At 39.6% G+C, this 22177-nt stretch overlaps 1 protein-coding gene across 1 annotated transcript in view; it reads right to left on the bottom strand.

Moving 5' to 3' along the window:
• THEGL (theg spermatid protein-like) overlaps positions 1–22177 on the bottom strand; it is a 51950-nt gene that overhangs the window by 5062 nt on the left and 24711 nt on the right. The window contains exons 2-6 of the mRNA XM_005877188.1: positions 20888–20918; positions 13655–13708; positions 10050–10178; positions 8545–8682; positions 5850–5964 (exon numbers count right to left, since the gene is read on the bottom strand). Coding sequence (XP_005877250.1) covers positions 5850–5964; positions 8545–8682; positions 10050–10178; positions 13655–13708; positions 20888–20918 — 467 coding nt within the window. The remainder of the gene's footprint in view (positions 1–5849; positions 5965–8544; positions 8683–10049; positions 10179–13654; positions 13709–20887; positions 20919–22177) is intronic.

The following is a 22177-nucleotide window of genomic DNA, read 5'->3' as shown; positions in this document are numbered from 1 at the left end:
TCCTGTCAAGGGCATGTACCTTGGTTGCGGGTGCAACCCCAGTAGGGGGTGTGCAGGAGGCAGCTGATCGATGTTTCTCTCTCATCGATGTTTCTAACTCTCTATCCCTCTCACTTCCTCTCTGTAAAAAAATCAATTAAATATTTTTTTAAATGTTTAAAAAGAAAAAAAAGAAATACATGGTAATGCTGGTGAATGGAGTGGTAAACTCAGCCAAGAGGGAAGGCCCGGCCCCACCACACACATGAGGCGCTGTAAGGGGCACTGTACGTTTTTTCTTAACTACTTTTGCCCTTTGGAAATTGGGACTCGCACTATCACAGATCCCCATGTTTCAAGTACATGTTAGTGGCTCTCTTCTAAGTCAAACAGAGACAAAAGAGAAACCAAAGCCAGGAGGAAGGAGGCAGAACCGCATATCTCCATGGAGAATGTTGTTCTGGTCTTAATTGTGGAAATATGTTCAAACTCATGGTTTTCTATTTAAATTAGTTGTACTCGAACTCAAAATTTACCATGAGACTTTGAGGTGGAATATAATCATTAACTGGAAATAAAATACAGTTTTATCTTTTCACTGTGGGTGGAAAAATAATACAAAGGTATGCCCTAATCCCTTCTTGTGTTGTTTAAAATGATGATGATACTAACACTGACAGTACTCGACACTTATTAATTAATTTATTCTTCACCTGGGGTATCATTTTTATTTCATTTCATTGAAATACTTGAGAAACCAAGGTACTTTGAAGTTCAGCAGTTTATTTAAGTTTACATAGTTAGTAAGTGGCAGAGCTGGGATTCAAACTGAAGGTCCTGTCATTATAACACCATGAAATACTAATTAAGCATTGTAAATATTTCCTATGAATTAAGCTTTGTCTCCTATCAGGCTCTGGGAAAATCAGAGAAATATATGATAACCACTGCTTTCAGTTAAGGCCTACAGTTGAAAAAAATAAAACAATCATTTATTAATTTAATTCATTAGACAAATATCTCTTAATCAATTATATTATGTAAGATACAACAAGGAATAATTAAACAATCCCTTTCTCTTTTTTTCTTATCTTTATTGTTGAAAGTATTACATAGGTCTTCCCTTTACCCCCATTAGAAACAATCCCTTTCTTAAAGTAATTTTCCATTGATTTTTTTTTTTTTCAGAGAGAGTGGAAGGGAGAGGAAGAGACAGAGAGAAACATTGATATGAGAGAGACACATCGATTGGTTGCCTCCCGCACACCCTCAACCAGGGCAGGAAGCCTGCAACCAAAGTATGTGCCCTTGACCAGAATCGAACCCGGGACCCTTCAGTGCACAGGCCGATGCTCTATCCATTGAGCCAAACTGGCTAGGGCATCTTAAAGTAATTTTCAACTTAGAAGAAACCATGTCCTATAGGCAAATCATTTGATACCAGTAAAAGAGAATAAATAAAACTTTGAGGGATATCAGAGGAAGAGTGGGAAAAGCCAAGAAGGATTCCCTTGTTAGGATAAAGAAACATTAGATTGGACCTTGAAGGAAGTAGAGAGAGGAGGAAAGATAGGGAGATAAAGAAAGGATAATGGGAAGGAAAATCTCAGCATAGAGGCAAGGAAGCATGGAGCAGATGGTCTCTGGTTATGCAGGGAGACCAGGCTTGTGAATGCATTTGTAACTAGATTAGATGTGGGGGCGGGAGCATTCTTCATAGCCAGAAGAGAACCATCAAGTCTAGTATTATTATTACTAGAGGCCCGGTGCACGAATTCCTGCACGGGTCTGGTCTGGCCGGCCCGCCTCCATCAGGGCCCATGGGGGGAGGGACCCAGGGAGGTTGGCCAGATGGCCCTGCCCCCTGGTTGAACTCCCAGTTGAGAGGACAATTTGAATATTAGCCTTTTATTATAAAGGATTATTATTAGTATTATTAGTATTATTATTGTTGGTTTTAGAGAGGAGGGAAGGGAGAGAGAAATCTCAATTTGTTGTCCCACTTATTTATGCATTCATTGGCTGATTCTTGTGTGTGCCCTGACCGTGTATCGAACCCACAACTTTGGCATATTGAGACGATGCTCTAACCAACTAAGCTATCTGGCCAGGGCCATCAAATATTTATATTAGAAAGTAAGCATGATCAGAGCTGGAGATTAATCTATTAAGCATGTGTGAGAAGGTAACTGCTAAATACAAAAGTAAGAGTTTTAAAAGTCAAAATCTACCAAAATCAACGATTTTAAAAATTCAACCAGGTTGATTAGTCTGAGTAGGAGCTTCTGATATCCGTAAATAGAGAATAAGTGAGCTAGGAAACCAACCCCTTTTCTAAGCTGTATAGTCCTGACAATGTTACTATAGAAAGAAATTTAGGATGACATTCACAGAGGTGACAGGACTTCCTACAGTTCATCCATCCAAAGTCTGGTGGCAAATAACCCCAGGTGCCTGTGATAGTAACTTGGCTTCCTTTGTGGGCATGTATTATTTTTATTAATTTTTAAATATTATTTTTATTGATTTCAGAGAGAGATAGAAATATCAATGATGAGAGAGAATCATTGATTGGCTGCCTCCTGCATGCCTCCTACTAGGGATTGAACCCACAACCCAGGACCCTTCAGACTGAAGGCTAACGCTCTATCCACTGAGCCAAACTGGCTAGGGCAGGAACGTATTATTTTTAAGCTCTAGGAAGATTTAGAATTAACTGTAAAAATCCCTAAGAGAATCAAAATGATTAAGATTAATGGTTGTGTTAAGAATAAGTATGTATAAAAATTGATGAAATTTGAACATGGACCATGAAGTGAGTATAGTATTATATCAATGTTAAATTTCCTGATCTTGATATTAGCATTATAGTTATACTAGGGGCCCAGTGCACAAATTCGTGCACCCTGAAAAGAACTGTGGGCCACGAGGCTGTGGTGGGCACAGGGGCAGATCTCGGCCCATTCTCGGGTGAGGATTAACAAAACAAAACAACCAAAAAACTACAGGTTCACCAAAATTATAAGTTTAATGTGTTAGATTTTTAAATAATCATTTGATTCTTGAGAAGGTTTTGTTTGCTAATGTAGATGACTGAAATGAAATATTTTAAAAATAAATCAAATTTAATGTACTTATAAAGTATTTGACGGTATTTAATTCAGTTTGAAACCAAATCAAACACTCAGGACTCTTAAAGTAATTGTTAAAAACTGCTAGAATTATAAACAGAATAATAAAACTTCCCAGCTAAACTTAAATGTATAGCCTAAGAAAGAAATAGATTTTTTAAAATATGGAATTTTAAAAATTAACTATTAATTATTTAAGTCAAGAGCATACCTCTGAACATTCTTTTCTGCATACACAAACCATGCTGGAGGATACCAAAAGACTCACATCATTGGGAGTGGCAGTGTTCTTTCCCTACAACGCTGTAAATTCCTTGCCACCTCTCTCATGGAAAGGTGGGGTTTGTGTCCCTGCCCCCTTGAATCTGGCCAGACTTGTAACTGCATCAATCAACAGAGTATGACTGCAGTGACATCATGTGTCTCGCAAGGCCAAATCATAAAGAAACCATGCAGCTCCCACCTGGTTCTTTTGGAATGCTCACCCTTGGGAATTCCAAGTTGGCTATTCCTTCTCAGAATATAGCTGCTATGCTGAGAGGTCTGAGCCACGTGGAGAGACCATATGAAGGTGCTTCTGTATATACTAGAGGACTGGTGCATGAAATTCAGGCACGGGGCGGGGAGGGGAGGCGGGGGGTGTCCCTCAGCCCGGCCTGCACCTTCTCCAATCTGGGATCCCTTTCACAATCCAGGACTGCTGGCTCCTAACAGCTCGCTTGCCTGTCTGCCTGATTGGCCCTAACCATTTCCACCTGCCAGCCTGATCACCCACAACTGCCCTCCCCTGACAGCCATCTTGTGGTAGCCATCTTATGGCTGTCATCTTGTGACAACGTGAGGGCGGCCATCTTGTGATGACATTGCGTGAGGGTGTTGCACCACCTAGGCTTTTATTATATAGGATTCCCAACTGAGGCTAGCCTTCAAGTCATTCCAGCCTAGGTACCACAAATAGGTATTCTTTTTTAAATTTTTTTAAATTGATTTCACAGAGGAAGGGTGAGGGAGAGAGAGAAACATCAGCAAGAGAGAATCACTGATCAGCTGCCTCCTGCACGCCCCCTACTGGGGATCAAGCCCGCATCCCAGGGATGTTCCCTGACTGGGAATTGAACTGTGACCTCCTGGTTCATGGGATGATGCTCAACCAACTGAGCCACGCGGGCTGGGCCAAATATGTATTCTTACTGACTAAATGTTTATGTCCTCCCCCCTACCCTGAATTCAATTGAAACCTTACCCTCAACTGTGATGCTACTAGAAGTGGGGTCTTTAGAAGATAATTAGGTTTAGATAAGGTCTTGAAGGTGGAGCCCTCATAATGGGTTTAAGGTCCTTCTAAGAGGAAGTAGAGAGATCAGAACTCTCCGCGTGCTCAAAAGGTGGCTGTTACCCCTAAGGAAGGGCCCTTGTCAAGAAGAGAATCCACTGGCACCTTGATCTTGGATTTCTCAGCCTCCAGAACTGTTGTTTAAGCCATCCAGCCTCGGGCATTTTGTCATAGCAGCTTGAGATGACTAAGACAGGTGTGAAGGAGCCTTCAGATGTTTCCAGCCCCGACCACTTCAGGCACTTGAGCCATTAGAAATATCCCAGCTGAGACCCCAGACATCGCGGAGCAGAGACGAGCCTGCTTGCCCTGTCAGAATTTTTGACCCATCAAATCCTTGAGCGCAATGAAATGGCAGTGGTCTTATGTCACGAAGTTTTTGGGGTGGTTTGGTACGAAGCAACAGGTAACCAGATCAGAACTTTAAAGATGGGTTCTCTGCATCAGTTTTAGATAATCTGTCATTTGTTTTCTGAGATGATTAGATTGAAAGGTATTAAAACCTCTTGCCAGTGATTTAAAAAAAAAAAAAGACACTAGTAATCCATGGCATGTGGTGGCAAAACAGAAAGCAAGACTTTGAGTGACCACGCAGCAGAGACCATTTTAGTGAAATAAAAAAGTATAGTGGGGTCAGTTGGTTGCTTCTAAGTGCACTTGAGGAAAGAGATGATCAGCTGAAGCCTTTAAAGTCCCACCTGAAGGTGTGGGTAAGTGACCAGAACGTTTCTATGGCTTACTTAATAAAAACCCTATCTTCTCTGGTTACATGGCTGAAAATCAAACTCAAAGTCTACTTCTACACATGGGTGAATTACAGTGCAAATTGAATTCCCAAACTTGTATGGTCTCCCATATTAAAGTTAGGGTAATGATCAGGAAGAAATGGAACCTTGAACATTGGAATAGGGACATATGTGCTGAGTCCAATGAGGCTGGGGGTTTAAAACCCCTAAATACCACTGAGCCTTCCTTACCAATAGAATCCGCCCTTCCTCCCCTGCCTGGGAAGGTTAGACTCCCCCTTGCTTGTAGAACCTGTAATGGTGTCCCCTGAAGTAAAAACCTTTCAGGGAACTGCTGACCTACCTCTATCTCTCATTGCTTCCAGATCTATAACCAGACCCAAGTTCCAGGTAGCATAATAGCCTTTCATAGATTTCTCTATCTGCTTCTCTATCCTTATTGCTTAAGGTCTAATTCTGCATTACTCATAGTGGTTCTGCTTTTCTGATCAAATCCGACTGATGCATAAGGCACAGGGAGGCAGCCAGAAAAGTTCATTTGATGAGAGAAGAATATGAAAACACACACCTAGAAATAAAAGGGGAGCATGTTACAGTTACAAACGTGTTTCACGTTACGAAGTCCATCAGGAAATGGTTCTTTCCCATGGACCCACTTACATCTTTTGGAGGAACATAGTCTGGACTGAGGCCTTTGGCTATTGAGAGTCGTAATATCCGGGGAGAAGGAGCACAGACTGGAAGAGAACCTCTTGTTAAGTAATCACTGAGGGACCTATACGCAAATGGAATGTAAAATATTATCATTAGAGGAACAATAACTGCATTTTTGATGGCTATAATCAACCTCCCACAATTATATATATTGTTTCTAACTTTGGAACATCTTTTCCTATAATCATTAGTGCTCTTTCTACCAGACTGGTGTTTCTAGAATTTTTTTACTTTGATCTACAGTAAGAAGTACATTTTATATTGTGATACAGTATATGTAAATCTCTATATCTGAAACAAAATTATCATGAAACAATGCTTGTCCTAGGCAATGTATTCTGATTTTTAAATTTCATTTGATTTCATTAAAAGAAAAGATGGAATTAATTTCATGATCCACTGGTTGCTGAAGACTTGCAGTTTTAACATTATTATTCATGGTAATAGTATTATGTGGATTCCTTAAGATTTCCTCTGTGTTTTCACTAAGCATTTGCTCTCCTTCCCTCACAAAATTTTGACAAGCTTGCTTATCTGTTTGCAGTGCACAGAATATCAAAAAAGAGCCTGGTTAAAGACTATTCCCCCAGTAAAAAGAGAAATGACGGGAAAACTCCGAGAGGCAAATATCTCCTAAACTAAAAGCACTGAGGTCAGACTACTTCACTTAAATAAAAACTGTGCTTCATACTCAGACAATTCCTAAGAAGTTTTCTGTATTAAAGTATTATGTTGTAGTTGGTGTTCATAATAAAGATCTCAAGCCAGTGCCAGTGAACAATGCTTACATATTGTTCAGTAGCAGAAGAATTTGCTTAGGAGAGTGGGGAGACATAAACATTTTTAATCTATTTTTTTATTGATTTCAGAGTGGAAGGGAAAGGGAGAGAGAGATAGAAACATCAATGATGAGAGAGAGAGAGAGAGAGAGAGAGAGAATCATTGATCGGCTGCCTCCTGCATGCCCCCTCTTGGGGATCAAGCCCGCAACCCTGGCATGTGCCCTCGACTGGAATCGAACCTGGGACCATTCAGTCTGCAGGCCTACACTCTATCCACTGAGCAAAACCAGCTAGGGCCATAAACTTTTTAAAATACAGGAAATTTTAACACTCAAGGAGGTTTTACTTATATGAAACATCAAACTCAGGAGTCTCAAAAAGTAGTGACAGCCCAGCCGATGTGTTCAGTGGTTGAGCATCGACCTATGAACCAAGGAGGTCCTGGTTCAATTCCCTTGCTTCCTGAAATCACATATATATATTAGAGTGGTCACAGATAAAGAAAGTATTCCTCTGGTTTATAAATGTAGATATATAACTACAAATTACATATATATTTTAACTAAATTAGCAGATTTTGTCAAATGAACTGATAAATAAGCAAACGAAGAAATTTTGTGGGAGGACTTGAGCCTCTTTTGCTGGATTCTATGAAGGAAAAAGACAAGTTGACCATTTCAACCTCTCTAACTGCAGGAATCTTTATTAAAACCAACATAGAGTGATGGATCGTTGTAGCCTACGCTTGAACACGTTCAGGAATTGGAGTGGAGATGACAGTTGAGTTTTCCAGGTAAAACTTTCCACTACTGGATAGCTCCTCAGGAAGGTTTTCCTACACTTAGCTGACGTCTGCTACTCTGTAAATACCTAGTTCAATTTCTATTTCTAGGATCAACAGAAAGTAATGTTACTTCCACCTCCTCTGCCTCTTTCAGGTGCTGACCTTTCACACAGAACCATCACTGCTTCCGTGGTCTCTTCTCTAAGCTAAACATGTCATTTCTCTGAACTATTTTTCATATAACATAGTTTTCAGAAGCTCAACGCCTCATTTATCTCCTTCTGGACATTCTCAAATTTATTATGTTTCTTTTTTATTTTTCAATTACAGTTTTACATTCAATATTAGTTTCAGGTGTACAGCATAGTGGTTAGACAATCATATCCTTTGCAAGGTGATCCCTCTGATACTTCAAGTACCCACCTGGCACCATGCACAATTATTGCAATGTTATTGACTACATTCCCTATGCTGTATTTTACATTCCCAGGACTATTTTGTGACTACCAATTAGTACTTGTTAATCTTTTTCACCCAGCCCCCCAACCCTAAGGCATAGCATCCATAATTGGACACATATACCTAATGTGTTCTGACTACCGTAGTGCACATTAGTTCTATCACCTTCCTGTAATTATACACTGTAATATTGCACTAATGTAACCTAAAATTTTCCAACAACCACGTCAGAATCTTAGCTCCCTTGTGGAAAATATCACGAAGCTGACTTCTAAAGACAGGAGAAAGTCAGCATTCAAAGCAAAAGGGGGATCATGTGCCAAGTCACAGGGGCATAAGAGAATCCCAAAGTTTTAAAAATTGCAAAAACCTATAATGCTTCACTTGTATATTTCCTTTTAATTGGCAGACAATGGTTAAGTTTAGTGTGAATTTTAGCTTTACCATATGAGTCAGATGTAATTATTGATGAAGATCTTCTGATGACCCACAGTTGCTGAAAATATTTGATTTTGTATCCCGATCCTTTGAAACACCAAGGACCTGCATCCACTACAATAAGAACAACGTTTAACCAAGTTAGATTAGAATATACAGAGGGTCTCGGGTACCCTACCTATTTATTAGCTGTATTGTCCCGAATCTGTTGGGCTGTGACAGCCTCTGGATCCTTTTGGAAGGTCTTCTCATCAGTACAGGAAAAGAGATATCCCAGACTGCCGACCCTCTGCCGCAGTTGTAGTAATACTGAGCCCTGCACGTTGTGGAGAGAAAAGAAGTGAGTGAAATAAGCATGAATTCAAATTATCGCTTGAATTCAAACATTGATACCCCAGGTCTAGGGGAGTGGGTATGACAGTTTATTTCTTTACTGCTGAGCTATTATCGACATGGGAAGAAATTAGAAATGGTTACAGCCATCGAGTTTTCAGCCGCCTTCTAATACCCTATTCCTAGCAGAAAATGTACCACAATAGATAAATTGCATCTTTTAAATAGACCCGAATATAAACTAATTAAAAGAGAAAATTTGCTGCTTTAAAACAAAATAATTTATTTAACATCTACATAGATAATTTAAATATTTTTACTATATCTTTAGTTAGTAGAATTGTATTGATGTTTTTCTTTGTGAAAAAAAGAACTCTGAGTTTAGGAATAAATTCTACTTGATCATGGTATGTAGATTATTTCATCATTATTAGGTTTTGTAAACTAAGATTGTTTAAATACTATTTGGGATAAATAGTAATATTGTTCTTCATTAGTGGGAAAGGAAGTGATATTGGCTACTTTGTCCCTGGTGTTAACTCAGATTGCAGTCCCACTTCTGCTTCTGTTATTTTCCAAAAAGCCTCTGCTTCGTTAACATATTCATGGTGTGGGTCTGCCCCATCTGCCCAGGCTGCCTGCTGGTTGCTAGTGTAGGCCTGGGTATGTGTGTAAGCCTGTATCTCCCTCCTTTGCTTGTGGCCATCCAGCCTTGAGACCTGTCCATACACACTTCTGCTTTCAGAGGGCTTCTGGCTGTCCTGCCCACGCTCCACTGCCTGGCTGCACTGACTCAGCCACCCTCACCACATGCGCAGCCAAACTCACACAGGAGGAACCTCCTGCACTTACCTGGGACTAGCCTTTGGCAGGAAATGGCAGTTCTGTTTGGGAATCAATCGGAGCTAGAGAAGGAAGGGATGGTTTTGAACAACGGGGCACTTCAGAGAGATCAGAGTCAGAAAAGGAGTGGGAGGAAGGAGTTATTAGGCAGCCAATGAGCAGCACAAAAGCAAGATGTTTTGCAGAGGAGGGCAAAGGGCAGAGGCCCAGGCAGTGGATGAGAGATACAAAAAGGAAGATGAGAGGACACCAGAGACATAACTCAATTATTCAACATTCTGGTAAGTCAAAACATTATAAGATATAATACATGTCTGCAATAGCTAAATATTAGATCCTACTCTGGAAAAGTTGTACTGTAGCATCAGATTGGAAACATATAAAATCCCTAATCCTCAATAAATTTTGACTACAAGACTATTCATGGCTTTAGATAAAAGGGCTGGGTTCAGTGTTCATTTTCCTAGAGACTCCTGATAAAATAACCTGCTAACATGCAATACTAACCTGTTAGGTACATATCTGAAGGAAACCTTCTTGGGCTGGGCAAGGCTCTCGAGTCTTTTGGTCAGCTGACTCTTCAAAGCACTATGGCTAATAGGGCGAATAGGATCTTGATTTCCCCAAGACAGCTTTCTGTTAAAAAGCAGAAAAATAAAATGGAAAGAAATTCACTGTTAATGACATCTTAGGCTGCCTCTCTATTGGTGTTACTTCAGTTTAAGAATTACCCCAGGCATCAGAAGTGGATAAACTACTCATGTCAGTTGAAATAAAAAGAAAATCAGACTGTTTTATCTGCTGTCTTAAAATGTAGTGACCAAAAATGAACCGATCAGAGGTAGACAGTTCTGTGTCTGCCATAACGTAATTAACACTGCAACTTATAGTCAGGTTGACGTAAAATGGTCATGCCACTTCTCTACACTGTGCTCTCACTTTGGGTGATGAACTGTACCAGGTGTAAAAAAAAAATAAGAGTAATGCCCGGCTGGCATGGCTCAGTGATTGAACATCATCGACCTATGAACCAGGAGGTCATGGTTCAATTCCCGATCAGGGCACATGCTCAGGTTGCCTGCACGATCCCCAGTGTGGGGTGTGCAGGAGGCACCATTGCCAGAGTGATCTTCCTCAACTCCAATCTGACCAAGTCATCCGCTTGTTTGAGATACCTCAAAGGTTTCCATTTGCTTTAGAATAAAGCCCCAGCTCCTTACAGTGGTTTACATGTCCCTCCACAATTTTGACAAGGAGCACCTTCTCCTCCAGCCTATATATTTTTCCAGCAGAGAGACCGTGTCTTAATCTTTTGGAGATTTCCCCTTGCATAGTTTAGTGCTGCACACCGTAGATGCTCAATCCTGGTTTGATGAATGAACAAATGGTGAAACCTGGAAACTCACCTAATGGTGATGTGAAACAGTAGAGAGGAGAGAATGACATTGGGGAGATAAGAGGCTAAAGCAGAAGCTTGTGTTCTCGGTTGGTGGAAGTGGTGAGGGACCTCTCTGGACTCTCTTTTATAAGGGCACTAGTCCCATTCATGAGGACTCCACCCTCATGATTTAATCACCTCTCAAAGGCTCTCACCTCCAAATACTATCACATTGGGGATTAGATTTCAAAATATGAATTTTGAGAGGACATAAACATTCAGTCAATAGCTGAATGCTCTGATAAAAGAACTTGTATTCAAAAAATACAAAAGAACTCTTAAAATTCAGCAATAGAAAATAAACATCCCAATTAAAAAGTGGGCAAGCCCTGGCCAATGTGGCTCAGTTGGTTGAGCGTCATCCTATGCACCCAGAAGGTGCTGGTTCGATTCCCAGTCAGGGCACATGCCCAGGTTGCAGGATCCCCAGTAGGGGGTGTGCATTGTGCATGAGGCAGCCAGTAGATATTTCTCTCTCACATCAATGCTTCTCTCTCTCTCTCTCCCTCTCCCTTTCTCTCTCTATAAAAGAAGAATCAATAAAAACATATTTTTTAAAAAGTGGGCAAAAGATATGAACAGACACTTTACCAAAGAAGATATAAAGATGGCAAATAAACATATGAAGTATGTTAACATCTCATTATGAATTGCAAATAAAACAACGAGATGTTATTACACACCTATTAGAAGGGCTAAAATACAAGAGACTAACAACACCAAATACTGGTGAAGATATGGAGGGACAGGGATTCTCATTAATTGCTGGAGGACATGGCACAGACATATTGGAAGAAAGTTTGGCAGTTTCTTCCGAAGCTGAAGATATTCTTACCATATGATCCAGCAGTTGCACTCCTAGGTATTTAGCTAAATGAGTTGAAAACGTATATATACAAAAAACCTGCACACAAATGTTTATAGCAGCTTCATTCATAATTGCCAAAAATTGGAAGCAACCAATATGTCCTTCAATAGATGAATGGATATGTTTTGGTACATCAAAGCAATGGAATATTAGCACTAAAAATAAATATCAAGGCATAAAAAGACATGGAGGAACTTTAAATGCCTATTGCTAAGTGAAAGAAGCCAGTCAGAAAAGGTTACACACTGTTTGGTAATAATTATAACATTCTGGAAAAGGCAAAACTATACATACAGGAAACAAGATCAGTGTTTGCCAGGGGTTTGGAGAGGGGAGAGAGAATGAAAGAAATGAATAGATGGAGCACAGGTAATTCTTAGAGCAGTGAAACTATTCTGTATAATGCTGCAATGGTGGGTACATGACAATATGCACTTGTCAAAACCCATAGAACTGTACAACTTAAAAGTGAACCCTAACGTTATTAGTTAATAATAATGTCAGCATTTGTTTATCAGTTGTAACAAATGTACCACACTAATGCAAGATGTTAATAATAGTGGAAACTAGAGGAGTGGGTGGTAATATAGAAACTCTCCCTGTACTTTTGCTCAATTTTCCTGTAAAGCTAAAACTAATTTTAAAATAAAGTCTATTAATTTTGTCAAAAGCAATAGGAGCTCAGAAAAAAAGGGGGGGTGGAAGTCAGGCTTTCTTCAGAGTCAGCGAAGGAAAGGGGGAGTCATGTGGCCAAGGATGGAAAGACAGTGGGTTCAGCCTGTTGGGGACCCAGAGAACAGGTGTGCTCTGGACAAAGGCGTAGAGACAGCAGGACCAGCTGTTAGAGCAGCAACCTGGAGGATGGGCACAAGAGTTTCAAAGGCATATAGAGTAGCACCCAGGGATGGTGGTTCTCAAGCCTGTTTGCCTACGAGAATTACCTGGGAGCTCTTGACAGTCCCGACACCTACGCTGCACCCCAGTCCAAGCAAGTCTGGGACCCAAACATCAATTCACTTTTTTAATTTTTTTTAAGTTTTGTTTTGCTTTATTTCTCTAGGAAATAGCAGAAATAACAATAATGATAGCAGCTCAAGATATTGAAATATCATTCCTTGGTCATTTGAAAAGTATCATTTCACCAAGTTATGCAGATCTTCCAAATATTTACACATTTCATTATACAATATCAAACAATCACATTGGTTAATATCACCACCACCCACAATGTTGTATGTGTTGTGAGGTTATTTTTATCATTACTTTTCTATTGTAAGAATATGCCACAAATTCTTTGTCTTTTCACTTATTGAAGGACATTTGAGTTGTTTTGAGATTGATGCTATTATGAAGTGGCTGTGACCATTCATGTAGAAGTCTTTGTGCAGATATATATATTCGTCCCTCTAGTAATCACATCTCTCCAAAACTTTTTATTTTCAGTCTTTTTTATTTTAGCCATTGCAGTTCATGTGAAATGTTATGATTGTGCTGATTTGCATTTCCTGGGTAACTAATAATATTGACCATCTTTTCATGTGCTTGTTGGCTATTGGCCTATCTCCTTTTGTCTAAGTCTTTTGTCTACAGGTGATTCTAATGTGCAGATAAGTCTGAAAACCACTGATTTAGGGGGTTTGCCTTCCATATGTTGACTCAATTGAGATGATAGTATGGGTCCAATGGATCCAATTGAAAAGAGAGGTGGATACACCTAGGATGCGGGGTTCTTGGGCAGGTAAGAATACTTACTCTTTAATGTAAGGAATACATCATCAGAAGCAAAACTATATAATATTTCCTTACCTATCTGGGGTTCCCCACTGTTTTTTAGGCTTAGAAAGTTCTTGGAGTCTCTTCCTAGAAAAAGAACTAACAAATACCAGCTGATTAATTCAAAGAGAATTCAAATTAATAAATATGGTTACATTAGATGACTTCTACTCAAACCCCATCTGAAGGAGAGAACAAAACAATATCCTATTTGTTGTAATTTTTAAAAATATATTTTTATTGATTTTAGAGAGAGGAAGGGAGAGGGATAGAGAGATAGAAACATTGATAAGAGAAAAACATCAACATCAATCAGCTGCCTCCTGCATGCCTCCTACTGGGGATTGAGCCCCAAACCCAGGCATATGCTCCAACCGGGAATCAAATCATGACTTCCTGGTTCATGGGCTGATGCTCTACCACTGAGCCACACTGGTCAGGCCTATTTAATGTAACTTGAAGAATGCTAAAGAGCTCAAAGTATTTAAAAATATTGTGGACCCAAATTTCTCACTTATAGAATTATTAATAATATAGTACATAATGAGACAAAGATAATAAATACATAAAAAAACCAAGAGTATACTGTCTCCAAAGGGCCCCAGGTAAAATAATTGCACACTTGTTAATGGGGAAAAGCCTCAATTCACATATTAAAGTAATTTGTAAATGGCTTTACGGCATTGGATTCTGAAGAGATTGTGCAGATAAATTTCAGATTGATTGTCTGACTTTGGGAAAACTATGAAATAGGCAAAATATACTTTTGGTACCACTTCTCCCCCTCCCTTTCTTCCCTATGCAGCTGCCTTGGACCTTCCTGATTGTTCTGAATTTACCTATAGAAGAGATAGTTTATGTTCCCAAACATCCATGTGTTCCTGTACATTTCCCAGTCTCCCTTGCAGCTTAGAGCCATGTGCCTAGTTATGTCTTACTTCAGCACAAGTGTTCAGTATCACTTCCAGAGCAATGTATTTAAGAAGTAGAATGCCTCCTCCATTTCTCTCTTTCCCTGTTGCAATGACCCTGGAAGCCACATATTCTAGATGGCATATCTACAAGACAGAGGAGGGTCAGCCAGCTCACAGTGGATTGTGACCTGAGGGAGAAATAAACTCTTACTGCATTGTCATTGAGAGTTTTGTGGCTTATTTGTTACTGCAGCATTGCCTATATACTATGCAGACTAATATATCACCTATGTTACTGTAGTTCATATTATAATTATTTATGTACTTGCTTGCAGTTTAAAGGGCCCAATATATAACAACGCTTTATTGCCTTCCACAATTAGGAACTAACTAAAAAGCAGGCCCTCTTTTTTATTTTTATTTTTTAAATATGTTTTGGTTTGACTTTAGAGAGAGAAGAAGGGAGAGGGGAAGAGAGAAACATCAATCAACTGCCTCCTGCACACACCCTACTGGAGATCAAGCCTGCAACCAGGGCATGTGCCCTGACCAGGAATTGAACTGGTGATGTCTTGGTGCATGGAACAACATTCAACCAACTGAACCACACTGGGCAGGCAGGATATGGCCTTCTTAATTAAATGGTTATTGATGCATCATGGAGTACCTTTCAGAAAGTGGGAGGAGGAAAAGAGGGATTAATAGGAACCCTCATGATTGCACATTCACAAAACTGGGCCATCCACCCTGAAGATCAAACTAAAATTCTTCAAATTACCTATTTCCATGTTACTCTCTGTTTATTTCACTTGCATTGTCCCTCAGCCTTTATTAATGACTTATTTGCCCCTTAACACCTTGCCTTAGCAGTACTAGGAGCATACTGTAAGTAAGGATTCCATGCACACAGCCGGCCACAGTATTAACAAAGGAACATTTCCCCTGAGGCCAGTGTGGTGGTGATAGCAACAATCAATCTTGGGGACAAGGAAAACTTGATCCAACAATTATTTTCATCTAAGAGGTTATTATTCCAGTACCAACACTGGGATTCTAGGGTTTATTATCCTAATATATAAAAACCCAGGGTCCATAACAACCAACTGAAGGCTCCACCTAACACCGGAAGTCAGTATTGCAGTCAGTGCTGGGTTGCCGATGGGGCTATGGATCAGGCCCGGAGAGAGAGGCAGGGTCTGATCCGAAGCCTCCATGGCAGGTGTTGATCAGCCGTTGCCTCTCTCTTTCTCTCCAGACTTCGCCAGCAGACGCACCTCTGTTTCTCTCCGGGCCTCCGCAGGAGCTGCTGATCAGCCCCACCTCTCTGATCAGGCCTGGAGATATGCCCAGAGATGCTGACTGGCATAGAAACCGACCAATCAGAACCAAATCTGGATGAACTGTGAGGAGCCAATGGCTGCCTAGGAGGCAGAGCTTTTGACGCTGACTGGCATAGAAACTGACCAATCAGAACCAAATTGGCTGGCAGGGGAGGGCAGTTGGAGGCAAGATCAGGCCTGCAGGGGAGGGCAGTTAGTGGTGATCAGGCAGGCAGGCAGAGAGGTTAGTGGTGATCAGGCAGGCAGGCAGAGGGGTTAGGGGCAATCAGGCAAGCAGGCAGAGGCAGTTAGGGGTAATCAGGCAGGCGGACAGGTGAGCAGTTAGGTGCCAGTAGTCCCAGATTTCGAGAGGGATGTCCGACTACTGGTTTAGGGGTCAGGCCTAAACCGGCAGTCAGACATCCCCCAAGGGATCCCTGATTGGAGAGGGTGCAGGCTGGGCTGAGGGAACGCCCCCCCCCCCCGTCTGTGCACAAATTTCGTGCACCAGGCCACTTGTCTTAAAATAAAGTGCCAACTTTCTTATTCCTGAGAAAGTTACTAAGTCCTCTGAGCTTTAGTTCATTCATTCAATAAACTAAAGGCCCAGTACACGAATTTGTGCACCAGTGGGGTCCCTTGGCCTGGCCTGCAGGGATCAGGCCAAAACCAGCTCTCTAACATCCCCCAAAAGGTTTTGGAGTGCGAGAGGGCAGTTCTTGGGTGACGCACCTGGAATCAGGCTCCCTCCTCTCTGGGTTCTGGGTGCGTCACCTGAGAACCGCAGCTGGCAAGTCACCGCAGCTCGGCAGCTCCTGTGTTGAGTGTCTGCCCTCTGGTGGTCAGTGCACGTCATAGCTACCAGTCTGATGGTCCAATGGTCGGACGGTCACGTAGGCTTTTATATAGAGAGATATTTATTGAGTACTTACTATGTACAAAGTAGGGTTCTAGGGCTGAGCGTACCTTGGTGAATAAAACAGACAAAAATCCTTGCTCTCATGTCAGGACAGAAAGACAACAAATGAAATAAAGTAGATACAAAGTGTCCTTAATTTAAAAAAATTAATCAATGTAATTTTATAAACAACAACAACAAAATCTTTCCAACCCCATGACTGTGGTAGTGGATAGAGGTAACCAAAAGATTATTTGGTGGTGAAACATTTGGAGATCTGCTATCCCCAAGCCATACATGTTAATATCTAGAAAAAATGAAGGGGGGAAAATCTACATCCTTATTCAATAGAGGAATGGCTTCACCATTCAGGTACCGCACAAGCCTGTGAAATAGCCTGAGCTAACTTACCAAGGAGGTGGCTCGATGCACGGAAAAAAGAGTTGCAGACAGAATATCTTATTGTATATTAATCTTTTCAAGCAAGTTAGACTCTGGCTTCCATCATCACCTCCAAGCCAAGATTTCCCTAGCAACCTTTTCTTCACCTGCTAAAAATGTTTTTTAATGCATCATTTTATATAAGAGCATTAATATTTTTCTAATTTATTCCTATAAATACTTAAATGGGGTTTTTATTTCAATTAGAAACAATCTCATTAACATTTGCCAATTCTGTTGAAGATCTAACACCTCCTTTCCATTCACTTATTGTGCATCATGTCACCATAGCTACATCTCCAGCCTACATCGCCTCATCTTAACACATCTTAACTCCCGGCTTCCTGGGAGTATGTCATAACCTCAAAATGTCCAGTCATGATCTTTCGCAGAAACAAAAGAATGTGGTTGAAGAATTTTAACTCTCAAAGGCAGATTTTTTTTTTAATGAGGACTACATTGCTGTCTCTGTTTTCATTGATAATTAGTCTCCTATGGTTTCCCAATAGCTAAAAATGTTTTTGAAATCTTTACCTTGGGTGCAAAGTAATAAATATATGTTTATATAGCAACAATTATGGAAAAGATTTCAGGTCTGAATTGATGGGGTAATTCAGATAATTTTTTCTTGCATTAAAAATACTCTTTTACATTTAACTATTTTGCTTTATAGTCAGAAAATATTTTCTTTCATTACAATCAGGCACAGCACACTTCCCTAAGAAAAATTTTTTAGAGCATGGGGACAGGGATAGATAAATGGAGATAGCACAATTTCCTCATCAAATCAAACCAAATTAACCCAAAACAAAAGCAAGAAGCAGTATAATAATCATAATCAGAATTATAACAAAAACATTAAAAAACACTCTCTAAACAGTCTTTTTTTTAAGTATAAACACTTAGGAGGTAAACTATTTCACTGTCTATGTAGCCACAGGAGTTTGCTCACTCGCATACATTTATATGAGTAATGTGCTATTTTGAGCGCACACTCGTTAACACTCAGTAAACACTCCACCAGCTCTTCTGCTTAGCCTCCATACAACCTTGGGAAAGTGACATAATTTCTCTCAATGTAATCTAGCTGGTTATATCCACACTATCGACTTCTCAGGATTCTTGTGGGGGGGGAAATTTTTTTAACTGCAAAGTGTTACAAAAGAATAAAGTAGCAGTGTTTACTGCCTAGAAGAGGTGAGAAAAACAATAACTAGTGTTTACTGCCTAGAAGAGGTGAGAAAAACAATAAACAAAATCTTTCCAACCCCATGACTGTGGTAGTGGATAGAGGTAACCAAAAGATTATTTGGTGGTGAAACATTTGGAGATCTGCTATCCCCAAGCCATACATGTTAATATCTAGAAAAAATGAAGGGGGGAAAATCTACATCCTTATTCAATAGAGGAATGGCTTCACCATTCAGGTACCGCACAAGCCTGTGAAATAGCCTGAGCTAACTTACCAAGGAGGTGGCTCGATGCACGGAAAAAAGAGTTGCAGACAGAATATCTTATTGTATATTAATCTTTTCAAGCAAGTTAGACTCTGGCTTCCATCATCACCTCCAAGCCAAGATTTCCCTAGCAACCTTTTCTTCACCTGCTAAAAATGTTTTTTAATGCATCATTTTATATAAGAGCATTAATATTTTTCTAATTTATTCCTATAAATACTTAAATGGGGTTTTTATTTCAATTAGAAACAATCTCATTAACATTTGCCAATTCTGTTGAAGATCTAACACCTCCTTTCCATTCACTTATTGTGCATCATGTCACCATAGCTACATCTCCAGCCTACATCGCCTCATCTTAACACATCTTAACTCCCGGCTTCCTGGGAGTATGTCATAACCTCAAAATGTCCAGTCATGATCTTTCGCAGAAACAAAAGAATGTGGTTGAAGAATTTTAACTCTCAAAGGCAGATTTTTTTTTTAATGAGGACTACATTGCTGTCTCTGTTTTCATTGATAATTAGTCTCCTATGGTTTCCCAATAGCTAAAAATGTTTTTGAAATCTTTACCTTGGGTGCAAAGTAATAAATATATGTTTATATAGCAACAATTATGGAAAAGATTTCAGGTCTGAATTGATGGGGTAATTCAGATAATTTTTTCTTGCATTAAAAATACTCTTTTACATTTAACTATTTTGCTTTATAGTCAGAAAATATTTTCTTTCATTACAATCAGGCACAGCACACTTCCCTAAGAAAAATTTTTTAGAGCATGGGGACAGGGATAGATAAATGGAGATAGCACAATTTCCTCATCAAATCAAACCAAATTAACCCAAAACAAAAGCAAGAAGCAGTATAATAATCATAATCAGAATTATAACAAAAACATTAAAAAACACTCTCTAAACAGTCTTTTTTTTAAGTATAAACACTTAGGAGGTAAACTATTTCACTGTCTATGTAGCCACAGGAGTTTGCTCACTCGCATACATTTATATGAGTAATGTGCTATTTTGAGCGCACACTCGTTAACACTCAGTAAACACTCCACCAGCTCTTCTGCTTAGCCTCCATACAACCTTGGGAAAGTGACATAATTTCTCTCAATGTAATCTAGCTGGTTATATCCACACTATCGACTTCTCAGGATTCTTGTGGGGGGGGAAATTTTTTTAACTGCAAAGTGTTACAAAAGAATAAAGTAGCAGTGTTTACTGCCTAGAAGAGGTGAGAAAAACAATAACTAGTGTTTACTGCCTAGAAGAGGTGAGAAAAACAATAACTAGAATGCATAATACATAGAAAATACAAAATAAGTAAATAATAATAACAAATATGAATGGTTTAACTCACTTATTAAAAGAGTGGATAGAAATAAAATCTGGTGTTATTTATTTCTCATCTATATGAACCATTGATATGAACCCTTGCTTTTTCTCTTTAATGATTCTATTCTTGATACCTCTTCTAACTATATCTTAGCCAAACCAAGAATAAACATCTATTTTCAAGAGGCATCTATTTTATATGTCATATATATACTTTTTTAAAAAATAGGGGACATTTTCTTGAAATTTCACTAGTTATTGTGCTTGAATTAGATGTTAGGGGAGTGGAATACATTGACCTGGAGCTTCATAAAATCTATGATATGAAATTGTCAACGCAGAATCCCAAGTCCCTCAAAGGTCCAGACCTGGTAAGTAACACCTAGTATTTAGCAAGCAAGCAAAACACTGACTAGAAGGAGAGTTCTCCTGCATCTCAATATTCTCCCCCATTCTTACTTCTTAATCACTTTCTTCCTCTGCTTTCTGTTTCCTACAGGAATTGTCATTAGAAAAGGGCTTTATGCCCTGACTAGTTTGGCTCAGTGGATAGAGCGTCAGGCCATGGACTGAAGGGTCCCAGGTTCGATTCCGGTCGAGGGCATATTCCTTGGTTGCAGGCTCGATCCCCAGTAGGGAGCATGCAGGAGGCAGCTGATTGATGTTTCTCTCTCATCTATGTTTCTAACTCTCTATCCCTCTCCCTTCTTCTCTGTAAAAAATCAATGAAATATATTTTGAAAAGAAAAGGGCTTTATGACAAAGGGAAAACACGGGAATCCTCTCAAAAACCCCAAGCTAGCTTTTCACTTCAGATGCCCCTGAATGAGTTTGCCCCATCCAGCTAGGCTGGCCCACTAGTTTGAGTCTGGAAAAATAGTACTGTAACTGTAGTCTTACCTTGTCCTTGCATACTCATAGTAACCTTGATCTGCAAAAAAGAAAAGTAAAAGCAAAAATTAGATTCAATAAGAATCAAAGATATAAAGATAGCATCACAAATCAACAGAAAAAGGAGCTAGGAAAATATAACTATTTAGGAAAGTGGTCAAATTAAATATGACACAGTATGTACCAAAATAAACCACATCAGCTAATAAATCACAATTGACAAGTTAAATATATTTTTAATTGAATTAGAGCAAAAATAAGAGACTATCTACTTAATCACTGGATTTTAATATGAGTTAAAGGCGACAAAAGACCAGAGGAAATTATAGATTAAAATATTTGAAACTTCTGTATGTCAAAAATTAAAACTTGAAGAGGAAATAAAAATTTGGAGAAGTATTTGGCAACAAATATGATAAAGGCTTAACAATTTTAATATGTGAGGAGCATTTACTATTCAAAAGTATAGTAGAATAAGAAAAACACTAAGGTAGATGTTAAAAGTTAACTGGACAAAGGATAAAATTGAATTTATATATGAATTCATATATAAAGGGCTAATAAATGTAAGAAAGTTCAAACTTATAATCAGAACAGTAATATGAAAAATGAGGTAGTTTTTAAACTATAAAATTTTTTTTGCAAAGGATAACAATGCTGGAAGGATGAGATGAAGTGAGCACTCTTGTGGACTACAGATGGAAATTTAAATTAGTACACTTCATAAAATTTAACTTGGCATGCCCTAAGAGATTTGGCTCAGTGGGTAGAGTGTCGGCCTGTGGACTGAAGGGTCCCCCGGTTCGATTCCAGTCAAGGGCACATGCCCTGGTTGTGGGCTCGATCCCCAGTAGGGGGCGTGCAGGAAGCAGCCAATCAATGATTCTCTCTCATCATTGATGTTTCTATCTCTCTCTCCCTCTTCCTTCCTCTCTGAAATCAATACAAATATATTTTTAAATACATAAATAAATAGGAGAACCAAGATGACGGCGTAAGGTACAGACCTGTGCGTGCTGCCTCCCACAACATTGAAACTACCAACTATAAGACAAACAGCTATCATTCAGAACCATGGGAAAGCTGGCCCAGTGGAAGCTCTACAACTGGAAGGAAAGAAAGAAGAGCATGGAGACTGAGTAGGATGTGCAGAGTCGCCAAGAGCAGAGGTACGGAGTCGCGCGCCAGGTGGCTGCAACTGGATGCGCGGTTTTTTTCAATCGGAAGGGGTTACAAACTCTCCAATCCACTGAGCTTGTTTGGGGCGGGATTCTGAGGTCCCAGACCCCTACAGGGAGA

This window comes from Myotis brandtii, unplaced genomic scaffold (genome assembly GCF_000412655.1).
Source record: "Myotis brandtii unplaced genomic scaffold, ASM41265v1 scaffold51, whole genome shotgun sequence".
Lineage (NCBI taxonomy): Eukaryota > Metazoa > Chordata > Mammalia > Chiroptera > Vespertilionidae > Myotis > Myotis brandtii.
The sequence above is the reverse complement of the archived record's forward strand: the minus strand, read 5'-3'. Positions and strand labels throughout refer to the sequence as shown.